At 37.0% G+C, this 18932-nt stretch overlaps 1 protein-coding gene across 1 annotated transcript in view; it reads right to left on the reverse strand.

The window, feature by feature from the left end:
* Positions 1-18932, reverse strand: part of USP46 (ubiquitin specific peptidase 46) — a 31848-nt gene that overhangs the window by 11094 nt on the left and 1822 nt on the right. The window contains exons 2-5 of the mRNA XM_009569851.2: positions 8475-8555; positions 7551-7764; positions 6249-6478; positions 2742-2818 (exon numbers count right to left, since the gene is read on the reverse strand). Coding sequence (XP_009568146.2) covers positions 2742-2818; positions 6249-6478; positions 7551-7764; positions 8475-8555 — 602 coding nt within the window. The remainder of the gene's footprint in view (positions 1-2741; positions 2819-6248; positions 6479-7550; positions 7765-8474; positions 8556-18932) is intronic.

Here is an 18932-nt window from a genome sequence, read left to right on the forward strand (position 1 = left end):
TTTTCAAGTTTTAAGTTCTTTAAGGTTGACAGAGCATGATAGAAAGGCACTTGGTATGACTGGGTTAAATTTATACTGTGTAAGAATGCTTTTACTAGGTTTTTTTTTCTTTATATGGTCTTAAGCAATTTTATCAGAAAGTGATGAAATTTAGGACAAAATAAATCTTTCGAAAGATAAGTTGCAACACAACTTTGATCATAAGTATAATTTTTTATCTAAAAGAAAAATAAAGTATGATCCCTGGAAAGGATTTGCATCAGTGGTAAACACTGATCTTGAATACCTGATACCACATTCGAATTTAAAGACAAATAAACTGAATTCATCCAGTTCCTCTGAAAAATATGGTAACCTTTCAGGGAATCATAAGTGAAGAGAATAGAAAATATTAAAGATGGTTTATATGTGTGGGAACATAATGTTGAAAGATTCAATAGAATGTGCTTGTGTATGTTTTAGGTCTTCTCTTGAAGAAAAAATCTGTTAATTTTCAAAGCCTAAAGTCTCAATTTAAATAAAAACCCCCCAAAATTGTAGAATTTATTAGTCTCCTTCCCACAATGAGCAGACTTCAAAATGTGTCATGCTGTTGGAGTAAAGGTAGATACTACACTGGGATCTATCAACAAACTTTCAGGGCATCCATTCTTCTCAGGATGTGTAGATCTCTGCTGGAAAACTGTGTCTAATTTTAGGGAACTACACTTCAAGAAAGACAGAGTCAAGAGAAAGGTTCAATTGGAAAGAAGGCTGAAGAGCAATGAACATGAGCAGATAGCTAGAGAAGACAGCCTGTGAAGGAAAGGTTGAATGACCAGAGGCTGTTTAAATTAAAAAGTAAGTGGTGTCATTCTTCCTGGATGTAAAAGCCTGCTGCTAAGAGGAAGGGGAGTAACCCCTGGTTTATGTCCAGAGTACACAGAGGTAGTAGAAATAGACTTGAACTGAAACAAGGAAGATTCATATTACACAGTGGGAAAATCCTATTAGTAGTAACAATAGAAAAGACTGGGACAGGCAATGAAGTTACTAGATCTTTTGGAACAAGTTGGACAAGCATCTCGGCTGGTGAGGAAGTAAGAGCTAACCTCTCAGGGTCCCTTTCAGCTCTACCACTCACCTGTTGGTTGCAGTAGTGCAAATGCAGTTCTTCCACACTGAACGCTACAGACACTGGCTGTTCAGTAGTAGAAATGCTATTGGTACTTCTACCAGAGTACTCTGTGTCTTTGCATAAAATGGTCTTTCCAAAAAAAAAAACATTTCCAGGAAGCTCAACTAAGAAATTAAATTAAAAATTGGGGAAAGCTGCAGGACAGAGGGTAACTTAGGTAGAACAGCAGTTTCTAGCAAGTTCACCAGACTAAGCTGTAAGAAAAAGTCACTGCTCAGTCTCCAATAACTGTATATCACAGAACCAAATAATAACTCAGGTTAGAAAGGACCTCAGAAGGTGTGCAATTCAGCATCTTTGCATGTCAGTGTGATTTCAAATTGACTTTGAACATCATTGGGAAATGTAAGTAATGCTGACAAAGTCAAGTTCAAAGTAGTGGCTACAGTGAAGACCTTGAAAGTGTACAAAAAGCCTGTAGTACCAATACTGACTCCATCATCAGTGACCATGAACACACAAAAAGACAATGGGGAAAAAAAGAAAATAGTGCACTCCCTTCCAAACCCATTCTTCAGTTTGCTTGCCTTTTAAAATGAGGCTAATTACTGTAGTGAGAACTCCTTGAGGGCTGAGGACTGTTAGAGTATCCTACAGGAGACTAAACAGAAGTTGAGAAGGAAAAAACTTACTGGATGTAGCACTTTAAAATGTCACAGATGTTACTGAGCACAGTTGTGGTATCCACAGAGAAATCAATGCTTTCTGACTTAGGAAACGGTTAGTATCCCACATGCTCTCTCTTTCTGTAACTCTCAGCTTGGGGTGAGATGTCAGGCAACCATTCCTAGGCTTTCCAGAATATAAACGCAGACTATATGCAATTTCAAACTTGGTAGCAATTTTGGAGCTTGAAAACCTGATTTGACCAATTGATAACTGTTACCTTAGAGAAGCAACATATTGTCTTAAATCTAGGTACAGGTTTATCCTATCGATGACAGAACTCTGGATATTTTAAATCTCACAGAATAATCATCCATGAAAGTCTGAAAATTATTGTGATCTCTGAAGTATTTGTTTAATAGTTAAGTGTGTACTAGGAGCAGAACTGAAACTTAAAATAAAAGACTTCTCCCCATAATTTTAGGATGAGATGCAGAATAAGAAGTTTATGCAGCAGAAAAGTAGATTTTTTAAATCTTTTGCCCTCTAGGGACTTTAGCATTCATTTTGCAAAGCACACACTTAACTTTTAATATGCACATAAGTCCTAATCAACAAAGCACTTGAGTAGAAGCTTAAAGATAAGCACACTTAAATCCCTTTGAAGCCAATTATTATTCTGCAGCAATTCTTCCAGATGACAAGGCAATCAATTCTTTTCTCCAAGACAAGATTTTTTTTTCTCTTTCAAATACATATTGAAAGAGAAAGTGAGTAAAATGAAATACATTCATGTATATTTTGTTATTAGAGGAAATATCCATTTTATAGTCTTTTTCTTCTGCTTAGGAAAAGCTCAAATGCCAATGTTATTCTGCTTCTCTTTTCTTACATATTAGCCTTGGAAAATCTAGCAAAGCTGGACAGAACTATTTGCCAAAGAGATGCCTTCTTTTACCTTAGACAGTGTGTAATTGATGTGTTCTGCTCCACATCAACAGAAAGGTCAAGGAAATCTTCATCTTTGCTACTAACCTGTTGCAAAAAATATACATGTGAAATAGAGACTTAGTAAAATGCCATACATCTAAATGCCGTTTATATCTATGTGCTAAAGGTAGAACAATTTCTGCAGAAATAAATTATACAATTATAATTAATTTCAACACTTTTATTTTTTTTCTAGTTCAGTGTGACTATAATTATTATTAAGTCCACCAATTCAGCTTTCATATAATTTAACTTCTGTTAAATTATCCAAGCCCATCAACCAGTCCAGTGACTGCAGTCTACTGTTCATTAAAGGGGAACCCTCACCTTCTATATTAGCTCTGACTGGTACATTATATGCCATTCCTTGATATGTAACATAGCTTATTTTCTTATTTTACTGGAATTGTATTTATCCTCTGTATAATACATTACACTACATAATCACAGTTTATACCCTACATAATTATTTCCACTATTAAGGGTGCAATAAAGATATTTTCCAAATAAGCACCTGCCCAGAAATATCGTATTAAATCATGCTATGTGTTCTCTCCAATAAACATTCAAAAGACTGGCTTTATATTTCTGTTATAGAGAGCTGCATTTCCTCATTGAGTTTCACTCCTGGTCAATAATTTAGATTAAAAATTTTAAAGCTTAAAGGTAAAGACATCTTTGCAAATTCCTTATAAGTTTGTCTATGTTTCTTTAGGTGGAACAAGAGGAGGAAGATTCCAATAGAGGATTTATATTAAAAACAGTAACCTCAAACATTTTGAAAATGACATATGTTCATTTTTGTTTTGAAAACAATTTTTTTCTTCTTTTGAAAACACTTACAGTGTTTAATTTTGAAGATGAAGTAAAGTAGAAGAAGAAAATAATCCAGATTGTTGTAGTATTTCAACTGAGTCAAAAAGACTGCAGAATTACTGCACTTGAATTTAGTCACTACCAATTCTATTTATAAAATGTTGCATGAACGCTCTGCCTTTTGCCTCCTATGACTGCATTTCCTTAGAATAACTAAATCATATGATAAGATAGAGAAGTTCAAATCAAGAACTTCAGTGAGGGGTTAAATCCATTGATGCAATGTATCTTGTGCTTAGATTTCTGCAATTCTATGGATGTGGAAGGTATGTACTACTTTCAGTTCACCGTTGTGTTATGTTTGGGAACCTATAAACACAGCGAATGCAGCCCATAACAGTCCTGAATCCAGAGGAACACCTTCAACAGTTTGAATTTTTATATTATCAAAGATGTACAGAGGAACAATGTGCACTCAATTAAAATGAAGTGCAGTTCTTCAAACAAAAATCCTCCCTGAGAGAAGATTCAACCCACAGGGGACGGAAAACCACAAAACTGGCAGCAATCAACTGCAGTATAAACACACAGCTAGAATTCAAAAGACAGAGCAACAAAGCTTCAGAGAACATTGTGTCCTTACAGCTGGAGCTAGAGTTTTGTCAGGCACACTGCATATCAATAAAGAGGTTAAATACTTGGAAAAGTCTTTGGCAAGTACAGTGTTTCATCTGAGTACCACAAAGAAACTAGGAATTTTGTTATTGATTTCAGCACATCAAATATTTACTGAAAAGGGAAAACGAGCAAGATGGAGCTAGAATAATACAGACCAAACTAAAGCTAGCCGGAAAACTAGATTCAAACTGCACTCTCACTGTAAGTGAGAATAAGAATTGCTGGAATCCGAATGATTGTTCATGGACTGCATAAGAATATTTTAGCAAAGGAACACCTTTTAATCCATTTTACTATTTCCCAAAGATTTCTAGATAAAATAATACAAGAAAACCAAACTGGAATCCTGGGTACTTTACAGTATTTCTGCATTCTAAGGAAGCTACAGACAAGCAGCAAATATCTAGCATTATTTTTTCCATAAAGCTTGGTCATTTTGAATTTCAAATAGGGTATTGTGCAGTTTTGCTGCTACCTAAGGACACATCTTGAGTTGAGTGCAGTTTGTCTGAATAAACCCTAGATATTAATTTAGAATTAAGCCACAACTATTTAAAGAAGTTTCTCAGTTAAAAAACAATTCTCCCCTTTCACTAATTTTAACTTGCCATTATTATTTGTTTTATTATAACTGAAATGGATTAAAGAATTAATTTTCAATCTCTCTCTCATACTTTCACTTAGACAAGTCTGTTCCAGACTGGTCCAAACCTTTTTTCATGTGGGCTATCACTGTATCTCTTTCCTCACTCTCCCTCTCTGACCCAAATACCTGCAGAAGTTGTATTTTCTGGGAGTACTGAGCTATTCCTTATGATTAGAAATATCAGAATATGCTTTTTTCACACATCTGTTAGAATCTGGGTAGGGTTTATCTCACACAACTCCAGCTGTTGAAAGCTAGACGTTTGACTGCAGCTTGTGGTATGAAGATACCTTCGCTGAACATTCTCACTCACTTTAGTGTACATAATCTAAAGTTGTATTTTCTTTAGAGGAAGTCCTTGGTAGCAGTACTGGTCTGAGTTAAAAACAGATTATTAGGCCAGATCAGTTTGCTGGCCTAGTTCACTGCATTGCTGCACCAACAATTGCAACAGCTCAGTAACACCATGGAACCAGGACAAGCTGTGTGGAGCAGAATACCTGATACTGCCAAAAACTTTCTGTTTCCTGAAATAGCCTAGAGACAAATGGAGAGAGCTTCCTGCAGGAATTCCTTCGCAATTTCCGTCATCTACAGGAGAAGCCGAGAAAACTAGTTCATCCTTGACACCAAACTTTTACAAAGCAAAGGTTAGGTGAGGTTAATTCCAACCTTTCTGGAAAGCCAGTGTCACTATTCTCCACAAAACAGACTTCTTTCCTGTGTTACTCTTTCAAATAGCAACCTCTTAGAGAAAAACTTCATTTTTATTGTTGTTGTTGTTGTTCTTATTATTTCATTTCCCTCTAAGTAGAAGCATGTGATTGAAAACCACAGAAATTGATAGAAGGCTTGCAATCAGTTTTTCTAACTAAAACTAACCTTTACTCATACTTCAAACATAAGACTTCAAACTGACAGCATCCTGTACAAAGTATTACAGAGATACATGAAAACATAGGGTTTGTTAATAACAAACCTTCTGTATGCCAGTCACATTCTTGGGATTGAATTAACACAAATTCATCTGAACATTCCATCTGTTCATGGAATATCTTCTCCCAAAATTACAGCAATAAGGAAGGGTATTGATTAACTAGCAAGGATTTAAACTGTAGAGATATGTAACAGGACAGCAAGACTTGGCATAGGTTAGCCAAGTAATGCTTAGAAAGATAAGTTTTTAGAAAAGAATATACTCACTTCAAGAAGTAAAGTCTACAGGAATATCCACAATTCCCAGATGTCTGAAAAGATTCATATATTTATACATATAAAATGTATCTATCTATTAATGGACAACAACCAAAACCAAAGATCTATCCCAATGCTTACGGTTTCACAGTTCAAACATCTAGTTTCGTTAGTCAGTGTTCCCTGAAAAATCTCATGCACCCAGGTGAGTTCTTGCTTATTGTTCTCTTCAGCTTCATTCATGTTGCCATTTTTCAGCTTCCCATTTTGCTTTTCCTGTTTCTTCTCCTCCTGCAAAATGTCTGCGATGGTGTTGAGCAGGTAATTTAAAAACTCATGTGCATCCTGCTGCATATAGTTATCAAAGAGATCTGTGAAGAAGAGACAAGATTTCTAAAGCTGAGTATATCCTTTCCTTCAGGAAAGCAAATTAAATTAATTTTTTCTTCTCAAATAAATATACTGGCCCTTGCTTAGCAAAGTATTTTGAATCACTCCAAAGAAGAGTAGTTTTGCAGTCATGCTGGCTTCAGTGAAACTACTTTGGGGGAAGGATTTGTCTCAGCTAATTTCAGCTGTCTGAAAGGTTACATTCCTGTTTGGAGTTGGTTGTGTAGGCTCCTACTACAGTCAATGAAGAACACAAGAGGGTGACTCATCCTGAATTAATTCCTTAGACTGCCTAACTGTAGGCAGCATTGGCTCCCACCCATATATTCCAAATCCCTCAGACACTTAGGAATATCACAGAGTTTGGACAGGAAGAAACATGGTGTGGAGAACTGAACACACTGGATGCTGACACATGCTAGTGTACTGTGTCTGGTTGGGATGGAGTTACCTTTCCTCACAGGAGCCTATGAATTGCTGTGGTTTGCACGTGTGGCTAGAACAGTGTTGCTAATGCACCACCATTTTGGTCGTTGCTGAGCAGTGCTCAAACAGCTTCAAAGGCTGGTGGTCTAGCCATGGGCAAGAGGCTGGGAGAGGACATAGCTGAGACAGCTGACTCAAACTAACCCAAGACTTATTCCATGCCATGTGACTTTGTGTTCAGCAATAAAAGCTAAGTGAACAGGAAATACACAGAGACACACATACATTCATTATTAAGATGTTTGTCTTCCAAAGCAAATCCTATGTATACCAAGGCCCTGCTTCCCAAGGAGTGGCTGGAAATGGTCTGCTGATGGGAAGCATGGAATAAATCTCCTTTGGGTTTGCTTTACTTCTCTATGTAGCCTTTGATTTTTTAACTTAAACTACCTTTATCTCAACACACAAGTTTTTTTCATCTTATTTTCTCCCCCATCCTGCTGAGGAGGGGAGTAAGAGAGAAGCTGGGTGGGCACATCTGATTAATAAGACCACATTACCCAATATTTACTTATACTTTCCTGATCAATGTATGAATGTATAAGAGGATTTCAGTTTTACACTTACCGTTCTCTTTTCGTAACCTTGATATGAACTTCTTTGGTGGAATAACTCCAACTTTCTTTTTCTGGGTAGCAATACTGTGGAAAAGATCTGCCAGGCAGGTCAAGAGATTTTCCTTCTTTTTCTGTTGGGCCTTGTATGATAATACATTTTCCCGAAACGGCCGGCAAAAATACAATGCCTGAAGCACGGAGTTACAGTAGCAGGTGTTCCCAAACTGCCATGTAAAATTAAAAACAATCTTAATCCTTGTGCATCACAATAAAACTAGTTGTTTCATTCAAATTCTGGCTTTTGAGCCCCTGTCACACACCAGCTGTTTTGCCATGCAGCTGTTGAGGAATACATTTCCACATCCACCTCTGACATACTACAGAAAAAATCCTATCGTGTTCTAAATTAGCTAGGATACAAAGTAAGTTTCCACTTACAAGAGATATATTTACTGTAGTGGGTCTCATTAAGCTTGTTTCCGTATATTAATATAATCTTGCTGGGCTCTATCATACTGCTCGGTAGCAGAATGACAAATGTTTTCAATGGAAAGAATTACTGTGTGTGCTTTATTTATAAACAACTTTCTCACCCATTCTCTCCTTAGTCAGATAAAAAAACCCTCCTAAGAGAGTCCCCAATTGAGACCACTTCCTTCCTCACATTTCATAGCTAAAATAGACTTTTAACTTTATTGAAGTGTAAGTACTAATCTCTGGAAACATTCATAGAACAGCAACTCTTCCCTCTGGGGATAAATGAAGCTACCTTCAACCCACTTTTCCCTAACATTGGACTGTAAGCGGCACTTATTCGAGAAAATACAATCTACCTTAGAACAAGAATAGGAGGTAGAGGTGAAAGAAACCAAAGTTCAAGTAACATCAGAGCCATAGTTCTGTATAGGGTTTGCCTACAGAAAATGGTACTTACATTGACCAATCCAAAATAGTGTTCATTGATTGGAAACTGCTCTGGGCCAATGTCTTTTTCCAGAGCAGAGGCATTGGTGCCCTACAAAACAAACCAAACAAACAAACAAAATTAAAAAGAGAGAAGAATTCACTTAAAATATTAAAATTCTAAAATAAAGTTATGCACAGCACCAAGACAGAAACTCATTTTCTTCTCCCAGCTACAATTATCAAACCTAACTTTGCCTTACTAATGGGCAAGTATAACAGTCATGTGAGCCAACAAAAATATTTGCAGTTCTAGATAGTGGAGCTGTCCTGACCTAGTCACTCTAGTAATGGCTGATTAGAAGTGAACAGGTCACAATAACAGTGATTCTCTCCGCACCCACATCCTCCTTATTCTTACTGCAAATGTGAACAGCTGGATCCCATTACTCTCTTGCCTCATAGAGAGTATGAGATAGAGATACTCATAATCTGCTTGCTATGTTAGATTATTATTTAATGTCAACTTATCAAAAGAAGATAGTTTAAGTCAACAGCATCAGTGCTGTGAAACTCAGCACAGGTGCTCTTTAAGAATTTGCAAGCCTTGAAATTAAAAGAACTCTATGAAATTGACACCTTCCCAAAGATTTTGTATTTCACATTCCTTTATCTCTTTCCAGTCTCTCCCCTTCTCTCCCATGCACATAGCTCATTGCACAGACCAAGTACATGTGATTTCCTAGACATTCCCTTTGAGGCTGAAGTACTTTACCTGTGCAAGGTTCCATGCAAAGCTTATGTTCTCACCAGGCTCTGCTAAGCCTCAGTGGGAAAACTGGAAAAAGGAACGATCTACACAAAGTAATTATTGGCTACCTTTCAAAGGAGATGACTCTGTGATAATTATGTAAGTTCCATATGAATTCTAGTTTCTTTGCTTGGAAAGTCAGCCTTGCCAAAGAAGTACAGATTCAGCAAAGTATCTGACTTCCCAAGGGGGGAAAACTGATAGACATTTACCTGTCTGAAATTAACAATGAAGCAAACAGCCAGTGTTACCCTCAAAACCTTGTCTGATAAAAGAAAAACATGACTACAGAAGATTAATGCAGCTTCTGAAGAAAACCATCACATTAATACTCTTTGTGCAGCATTCAGATGACAGCAAAGGTTTTCTTCAATCACACTTTTAGCATTCAGACCAAGTTTCCTACCAAAAGAATGAAATGAGTGCATTTCAAGTTTTGCAAGAAGTATATTCCATACTGAAAAACATTCTCCCTCTAGAATTCATGGAAAATAATACCTCTAAAAAGTAAACTCCTACTCTTTCAAAAACTACAGGTTAGCATATGCTGTTAGACATGTAGAATGTAGGTGCTCCTGCTAACTAGTTGCTCTTACATTACTCATTTACCTTTCTTCCAGGCCAGGGTTTCTTACCTCAGAGGATGCCATATGGTTTGACAAATTCTTTCTAGCACTCAAATTGTCTTGTAAATATTGTGAGAAAGAGCAAGATTTGGGATTCACAAAACAAAATTATCACTGAAAACCAAACAAATCCATGATGTGCACTAACTGATCCTAAAAAGAAAACTATACATTGCGCGGAAATTTCCAAAGTATGTGCTGTTGAAACAACATATAAAAGCTTGTCATAGAGCTTTACCACTCCAAAACCTTGGCTGTTGCGAATATAAAATGAAGCACTGTGTGCCAGTTTCAATCTTTCAGTAAGCTGACATAACACCCATGGACTTCATTAGGAGTTGTGCCTTCTTATATCAAGGGCAATTTCAGTATGTATTCTTTTAAGATTTCAAAAAAAGATACTGATAAATTGATAGAAAAAGAAGAGCAGGAAAACAGGTAAGAAGCACAGAGACCTAATGCTTCAGAGAAGGATGTATTTCTTACATGGGGAAAAAAATGTAGGCAGATTATTTAGTAAACTCAAACCATGCCACATTGCATACATTACATGTTTTGCATAGGAAGTCTCCTCAATAAGCAGTTGACCTGATGGCAAAAGAAATTATTAGAAATTTTTCCAACCAAAGTATACCAGAAACTGTACACCCAAGCCAGGTTTAAACTGGAAAAAAAAAAAAAGTTATTAAAGATGTGTGAAAGATGATTCAGAACTCTTCACCAAACACGTCAAATACAGAAAACATACTGGACTATTGAGGTTAATCTACGGCAAAAACCAATCATGACTGTTTATCATGGTTTTAAGCATAGTTGTGCTTGTTCCCACTCCCAACAAGTCATTTTGGTCACTTCTGCAGCGAAAACCTGCTCAAATATTTTAAACACAATCCATTCTCTATGGTTTTATAAATGGCCCTATGCTTCAGCAAGGAGATATATCCTACTGCAGCTGAACCTACTGTAGTTTCATAAAAATCAGCAAGAGTGGCAGTGCGGCCACAGAGTCTGAAATGAGGAGAGACCATTTAAGTCAATGAAGTGGGATCTGGGAATATTAAATAAATTCATAACAGGGTATAGAGATAATAAAGGATCTTTTTTAAAAGAATAAGCTAATGAAGGAAATGCAACAAAGCAACCATGGTGGCAAGACCTTATGAGAATGAGAAATAGGTGAACATAGAAACTCCTACTATGTATTCTGTGGTGTTGGTGAACCTTCATTTCTCTGAAGTTTTGTCACTTAATTCAACAGTCGGTATTCAGTTCTCATAAAATAGGAAAGACATACAGTTAGAGACATAGCCAAGCATGAGTCAATTCAGGCTAAACCAAGACTTCTACCACAACATTGCTCCAAATACATTCTGGACACATGACCTATATTCTTTCCTCTCATTATTTTGCTCTAGGCCTGCCAATGGGTAAGTCTGCCAGTTCTCTTTTCAGATGAAATTTCTGATAATATTGCTAAGAGTTTAATTTGTGTTTTGCATCACATGAAAGAGATTAAGTAAAAAAACTCCTTTATCTTTGCACTTTAGCATGTAAAGAAAAATAACAGGGCAGGGGGCTGCTTGAAAGACATCAGATCAGGTCATTAAATCACATGCAACAAAATAATCTAAATGCAATTATTCTATTGAGAATAAGAAATGGAATAGAACTGAAAGATACTGCAAACAGAAGACAATAAATCAGACAAGACTTTCTAGTTTGACAGAGATAAAAAAATGGCACGATCTTTCTAGAAACATGCGTCTACTTTATTTAATTAAATGAATGCAGTAACAAAATCAGGACATTTCATAAGTCATCTATGGAAAACCTATTTAATAGAGTATTATCAAATAAGCAGAAAAACAGTATGAATAACCATCAAACAAAAGAATACAAAGTAAGAAATAATAGGAAATATCTTATTCATGTGAAAATCTAAAAAACAGAAGGAAAAAAACATGTAGACATTGAATCGTGAAAACAAATATGTAAAGAACAACACATCAATGAAGGAAGATGGTTGGTCCATAACAAATGTCTTCAGATCATGTAGAGTTGCGAACTACATTATTTTCTTAGTTTTGGGGGAAAGTGAGACCAATGTGCTAGAAATAGAGTGATTCCAGAAGGAAGAAACTGAATAATTAAGAAAAACTGATGTCTAGGCTGGTAGAGGAGAAATTAAAATAAAAATAGAAATGTCTTTAGGACTAGACAGCTTGAGTTTTGGGATTTTGGAATGCACAGCATATGGGAGGAAAGGGAAAAAGAAGATAAAGAAAGATGTTGAAGGCCTTCTGGCCAAAAAATGGCAGTGACGGATAACTCAAAAGAGAGGAAGCAACTGTAAAAAAAATTCAGACTTAAGTCCCAGACGCAACACAAAGAAAGCAACAGAAAGTGAAAAGCAAACAGTATCACACTACACAACATATACGCAACTATTTTCAATAGATCTATTACTCATCCTCAGTGTTGGACATTGACTGTCCTCAGGGACATTGTCAGCTTTCAGAAAGGTATGATAAGTAATAGCTGAAGCAGCCTTCTTCCAATCTCATAGATATTAAATGTCAGACCTGAAATGCTTCCGTAATTTTTAAAGTGTACAACCCCTCTGCAAAGAAATGTGTTATTGTTCCTCCAGCAGAGCTATTTTGGGTCTTTGTTGACACAAGATAAAAGAGGAAAGAGAGAATGTTATGATAAACACAGAGGATTATAGTAAACAGTAAAAGAATATTGACTGAGTGAAAAAAACACTGTGTACTCCTATTTTTGAAAGCAAGGTGGTTTAAGACAATGTATCTAAATAAATTATTTTTGTACATTTCTCCCAGGGGCTTTCTGATCATGAAAACAAGTTATAGGAGCTTGAAAGGAGATGTCTAGCTTGTTTTTTGCTGGATATAGTAAACAATTTCTAACCATAGATCTAGGTATTACATATACCATAAATAACTTCAGCTCTTTACTGTATGGTTACCAAGAAATGGATAAAAATTGAGAGGCCTAAAATCCTGAATCACTTAAAATCTTGAACAAGGTGTTTAATGCACTCAGTTTTACGCAGCTTAAAAAAAACTTGGTTTTCTCAAAGCACAAAGCAATCAAGTTCTTTAACTGATGTTCTAATGAAATGTTACAAGTTCTAAATCTGTAAGTAATTTTTTAAAAAATATTGACTTTTAACGTTTCTGTGATTAGACAACCTTTATCAAAGTGCAACTCAATGTTCTCCTGTGAGTCTGCGACCATTCCCAGCTTAATTGTTCCTGGATTAGTGGTACTCAGGCTTTTGCTGGAAGAAGTAGCAGAAGTATTTTTGTTTGGCCAGTTTCCTTCTTCAGAGCACATAACCTCAAGATGGCCTCACAAGTGAAAAAGAGACTGAGGTTTGCTTACAGACTATAATTTCTTCAATAACATTTTTGTCTGGGTCACCCAGACTGCTCATGTGGTGCCTCAGAGCACTCTAAAGGCAAGGCACCTTCTAGACATCATCACAGCTGCACAGGTAGGAGTACTCTTTGATACACTGGAGGCATTAAATCTCAATATAACATGAGTTATGAGGGTTGCAGTCATGTTGTAGGACAGGTTTAGAATTCAAAATTACTTTTGACAGTCGGTTTTTAACAATGTTTATCTTTTAGAGAAATGCTCTAAAACCTGTTGAAATTCAGATGAGACAAATGCAAGATTCTGCACGTAAAGAGAAGAATGATCCGTCCATGTACAGAATGAGAAACAACTGTTAAGGCAGTAGTTCTTAAGAAAAGAAGACAAGAAAAACAGTCTATAGACCATAGTGTAGTATAAAATGAATAAGCATCAGCTATGCAGTGCTGTTTCAACAAAACACAGCAATGGCAACAAATGTTGACAACATAATGGAATTCTTACAGACAGAAGTGGACAATATTCATTAAGTATCCTTCCTGCTTAGCTTGTCACTGGCAAGACTTCAGACAGGACCTTAAGTTTAGGTTTGTGTGCTAGGTTTCAGGAAAGATGAAGAATTGGAGACAATCCAAAAGAAGGCAGAGAAAACAAAAACAACTCTAGAAAAAAATGAACTGTAAAAAAGGGGTTAAATACAAATGTGTTGCATACGACGGAAAACGCTGAGGCAGGGCATGACAATAATTTCAAGTATACAATTTGTTACAGAAGGGAACTAGTCTGTTCTCAATCTCAAGGGTGGACAGGATGAGAAGTACCAAGCTCAGCCTACAGTAATGTAGGTTCCAGTTACACATTCGGAAACATTTAGTTATAAGGATGGTGAAGGGTAGACTGCCTAGAGAGATGATATATAGTTACCAGCACCAGAAATCTTCAAGTTTGACAGATGTCAATAAAAATAACGCAGGTTTATCCAAAGGAATTCTAGTGGACAGTTGGTGACTTTGTTGTCCTGGGACAGTTTAGATGCAACCATTATTAGATCATTAATTGTGAAATCAAATTACATAACAACAAAACACCATGTCCAGTAATGGCCGGCTTGAAAGTATCAGCACAGCAGCCTTCTCTGCAAAGTCTGAGCATACCCAAGAACATGCTTATAATGAGCTCTGATGGTGGAGGTGCAAGCTCTGTAGTGTTAACGTACATAAATGTATGTAAGTCTATTTACCAAACAGTTTTTAAACATTTAACCAGGTTCAAGATTCTGCTTTCAATCCCATATCTTCCATCATGCAGACTCACCCAGTCTTACTGAGGTGTAAATAAGAGGTTCCTTTATTAAGGTATTTAGCATAACCACTGGTTTGCTCTTAATTCAGCAACTTGTAGCCAAAGACAATATGCATCTAAAAGAAACACACTGTAAATGACACATTGTATTCACTAATTGTCCTGTTGTTCTTATCTTCTAAACAACTAGTAAGCGCACCATAACTACGTTAGCCATAAAAAGGTGTGCACACAAGACAAGCCTCAATCATTAGTCCAGGTTATACATTGGAAATCATATATCAGGCTGCTTCTCTCTTTGCATATCCTTTTCTACCCAATAAAAAATATCTTTTGATGGGACACACGCTTTCTGCTCCAGTTCAGTACCCATTTGTCAGCCACACTTTCAAGTTTCTAGTTACTTCAGAAAGGTATTACAATAATTAGATTTCACATTCTCTATAGTTTTCATGGTTTTGTTTCCCTATTTTCTACGTACATCATACTGAAATTTCACACTCTTGAGACCATGCTTCTAAAATTGCATTGCTTGAATTGCCTGTAACTAACTTTTTTAGATGTAAATATCTATTTTTCTTTATCAACCAATATATACTTCACAATAGGTGTTTTACTGTCTTGGCACGTATTATTCTGCCATATTCTCTGTTCCTGATAAGTTTTAAGTCATGAAGAAATATGCACTGCAGGTTATTCAAATTAATAAATCCAGTTGAAAGTCATAGTGATAATTTTTGTGATCCAATAATGCTCTTATTGTATGAAGTAGAACTTGACTATTTTTAAAGCATTACCATTGTATTTTTTTTTATATCAAGCATTTTCCAAATCTATGTTTGCAGTTTAAGTCCTCATTCTGCCAGTGCCCTATATTCAAACAAATCCTGCGATGAGTCTCTAGAATCATGACATTAAAAACAAACAAATGATACAACAGCTACTCTTATTTGCTTTCTGAATGTAGAGACTCCCAAGTTTTCCTGATTTTCGCTACAACTAGTTTCTAGGACGGTTAGAAACCTTTTTTGTTTTTAAAAATTACAGCCAAATTTCACAGGTATTCACATAATCCCTGGTGAACCGTGTGAATGTTTTCCTGAAGAAAAACACCAATTGTCTTCAATTATAGAAATTATGAGACGAACGGATAACAAGAAAGCACAATTAATCAAAACCAAAATTAATCTGAGGAACTGCAAATTTTTTCCCCAAAAGACATCCATACGACAACTACCAGAAGCAACTGTGAGGTATCTCAGATGTTATCTTGTATCAGAAGCTGCTGGAATGTGTTCAGAATGTCCTATTTCTTAAACTGACAGAGCACTCTGAAGTGCAGATCAGGTTATTTGAAATACTATTACAAAATCATGAAAGCAGGGAGTAACATCTGTTCTCAGAAGAATAATGAAAGGTGTTTAGGAGAACTATGGTCCACGGAACGGCCAGCTATCTCTGTAAAAATATATGTCAATACATTCTGAAATGGTTAGATGTCCTCCACTGCACATAACAGTAATATCCCCAGGCCACAGCTGCAGAATGAGCTTAACTCAGAACTCAAGGCTGTACCAAAAGCTCACCAACAGAGAAATACACTGCAAAGGATTTCAGTAAGCAACAATTTTAAAATGCCCGCATGCCCATCTACCTTTGAATCAGCATTTTGATTCAAATAATTGAGTTATCTGATAGAAATGACACCAAAGAGGATTATAACATCTTAGGGGCTAAAAGCACATCCCCAGTTTTTATCTACAGTCTGCAAGGATTACATGGTACTGAGTGCTGGTATTCCCTCAAACAATGTTTCTTCAGTGTATTTCATGCTTCTTCACATCCACTGTGCCTGTCCTACATAAAAGCTGGTGATTGCCTATATCATACCTGCTACTGTGGTGAGCCTGGTGTGCAGACAGAGTGGTTGAACTTTCCCGGTGTCTGAAACGCAGTTAAGAGGAACATCCTTGGGACTCATCCTCCCTTTTCAGTAAGCATGGTCACTGTGCCCACATAAGCATCCCACCAATTCCTTCAGGCATAGTTGCCTCCAACTCCTCCACCCCAGAGGAACAAGTTTTAGCTCTTTGGTCTCGTTAACAAAATCAGTAAATAATAACTAGTCCTGTTGTTATTATAACCAGGGGGACAAGACTAGTAAAAGACTATAGAGGAATTTTGTTTCATTCTAGAAGTTGTACATTCGAATATTTGCTACAAACAAATGTGCCAGGTGGAAAGTTCACACCTAACATTTTTTACTTAGTGGTTAGCTCCTACTGTGTCTGCCTCAGCATATGAGAGCTTATGCAGTAAATATAGGGTGCCAGATCTCTTTTGCAAGCAAGTTAAATACTGTCCCTGGCTTCCTTGCTTTACTACACTTGTTTTGATCCTTTCTGGAAAAGCCTGAGTCTCTACCATCTTCAGGAGAGAAAAATTACAACCTGAGATACTAGACCTCGGGCAGTCAATTAAAGAGCAAACATACATCCTAAAATGCTGTCTAGCCTGGTTCCCTTGAGCTAAATTCATTCAGTTAAGTTTCATCTATTTTTCCCCTTCAGGATATGAAAGTACTTGAAAAAACAAACACAAAGACTTTGTCAAGATAGGACTTCCACCGAAAACATAATCTACGTTGCATCCAGAGAAGGTCAAGTATTTCAGGACAAAATCCTCCCTCCCTCCATCTGTTTACCGCTGCTCCTCCTCCCCCGACAAACCCAAGAAAATCAACAAGGCATCATCCATTTTTTTGCAAAAGTAAAGAAAAAATAAATCTCTGTGAACACTCTCAAGTGGAATACGAATGAAGAAGATAAAGAAAACAGAATTTTCTTTTTCATTGTTGTGTTCAGCCCTATGTGGGGTTGAGCTACTTCTTAGTCCACAAATTGTAAGTAGCTCATTCCTTCAAGCATTGTGTTATAGTGCAGGAACAAGGTCTGGGAATTAACATCTTTGTCAGGTAGATTTCTACAGATGCCCTAAATCAAACTAGCACTACAAATATTCAGATTTTATACAAGTAAGAGGTTTTGTTATACATCTCTAACCTTCCGAAGTTCCATTCTCATGGAGGATTGTCATAGCTTCTCCAAGAGACCATTGAGTTCAAATCCATCACTTCATCTAAGCAGACACATTTTTGGAAGAGCCATAACACAGTGTTACCAATACTTCCAAGAATGTGCGTTTCACTTACAGCCCCAAATTCCTGAAAAGAAAATCCCAATTTCTGAAATTGTCAGCTTTTTTTTTTTTTCCCCTAGAAGATCTTCTGGTCCCTGTGGGTTATTCAGAAAAGACTAAACATGATCAACACAACCCAACATCTCTAAAAGTGAAGTACACCAACCCCAAGGAATATATAGCTTTAAAACATGTTATCACTAAACCAACTTCACCTTCTGTCACAGTACTGGTACCATGAACTAGAATTGCCTTGAACTATGAGCTCTTGTATGCCTCTTCTGCCTGAGGCTCTAATTCTTCCCTTCAGTCTCTCCATTCCTCTGATGTTAGTTTTGCAGCACATACTGGCAGCGACAGCTAAGCAGCACAGCATTAGAACAACCTCATTGGATTTGCTGTGAATCTGTTCAGTCTTTAGGAGAAGCATACTGTACACAAGCGCATTTCTCTGGAGCACACAAATGATATCATGGAGTTCTTAGTACTTTATGCCAATACCAAGGTCTCGCAACAATCCAAGAGTTTCCAACTCTCCTTCATTAGGTGCAGTTTCCAGGGCATTGCACCTGTTATTCAACAGCAACAAAAAAAACCAAGCCTGCCTCAGAGGGAAGGTAATTGCACACAGATTTTCTCCTCAGTCCTGTACTGTTTCCTAAACCTTTTTTTGCAGTATCCATGGTTCACTGGTCTACAAAACTGGAAATTATTATGAACAATAAAAAGTTTAGAAAACTGCTTACTGTCTGTGAGAAAAGGTGAGCACTCACATCATTTTACCCTAAGTCTCGATTTTGTATAACGCTTTTTGAACCTCAAAGCCAGCCCTCCCTCTCTGCATTTCAGAGCAGGCATTTCAAAAGAAGAATTGAGGCTTAAGTCAGAACTACGTGTGGGATGCCCTGGGCATCTAGTTGTCAAAAAAAAGAGCAAGCCCAATTAGATGAGAGCGTGGACGCACACGAAAAGGAAGCAGGCTCACAACCTGGACTTCCTCCTGCTGACCACTACTGCTGACCCCACTGGAACCAGGCGGCTGGGGCTGTCAATGTTCTAGTGGGAGGTGTCCCTGCCTGTCATAGGGGGGTTGGAACTAGATGATCGTTAAGGTCCCTTCCAACCCAAACTATTCTTCTGAATCTAT

Source organism: Cuculus canorus, chromosome 4, assembly GCF_017976375.1.
Source record: "Cuculus canorus isolate bCucCan1 chromosome 4, bCucCan1.pri, whole genome shotgun sequence".
NCBI classification, from domain to species: domain Eukaryota; kingdom Metazoa; phylum Chordata; class Aves; order Cuculiformes; family Cuculidae; genus Cuculus; species Cuculus canorus.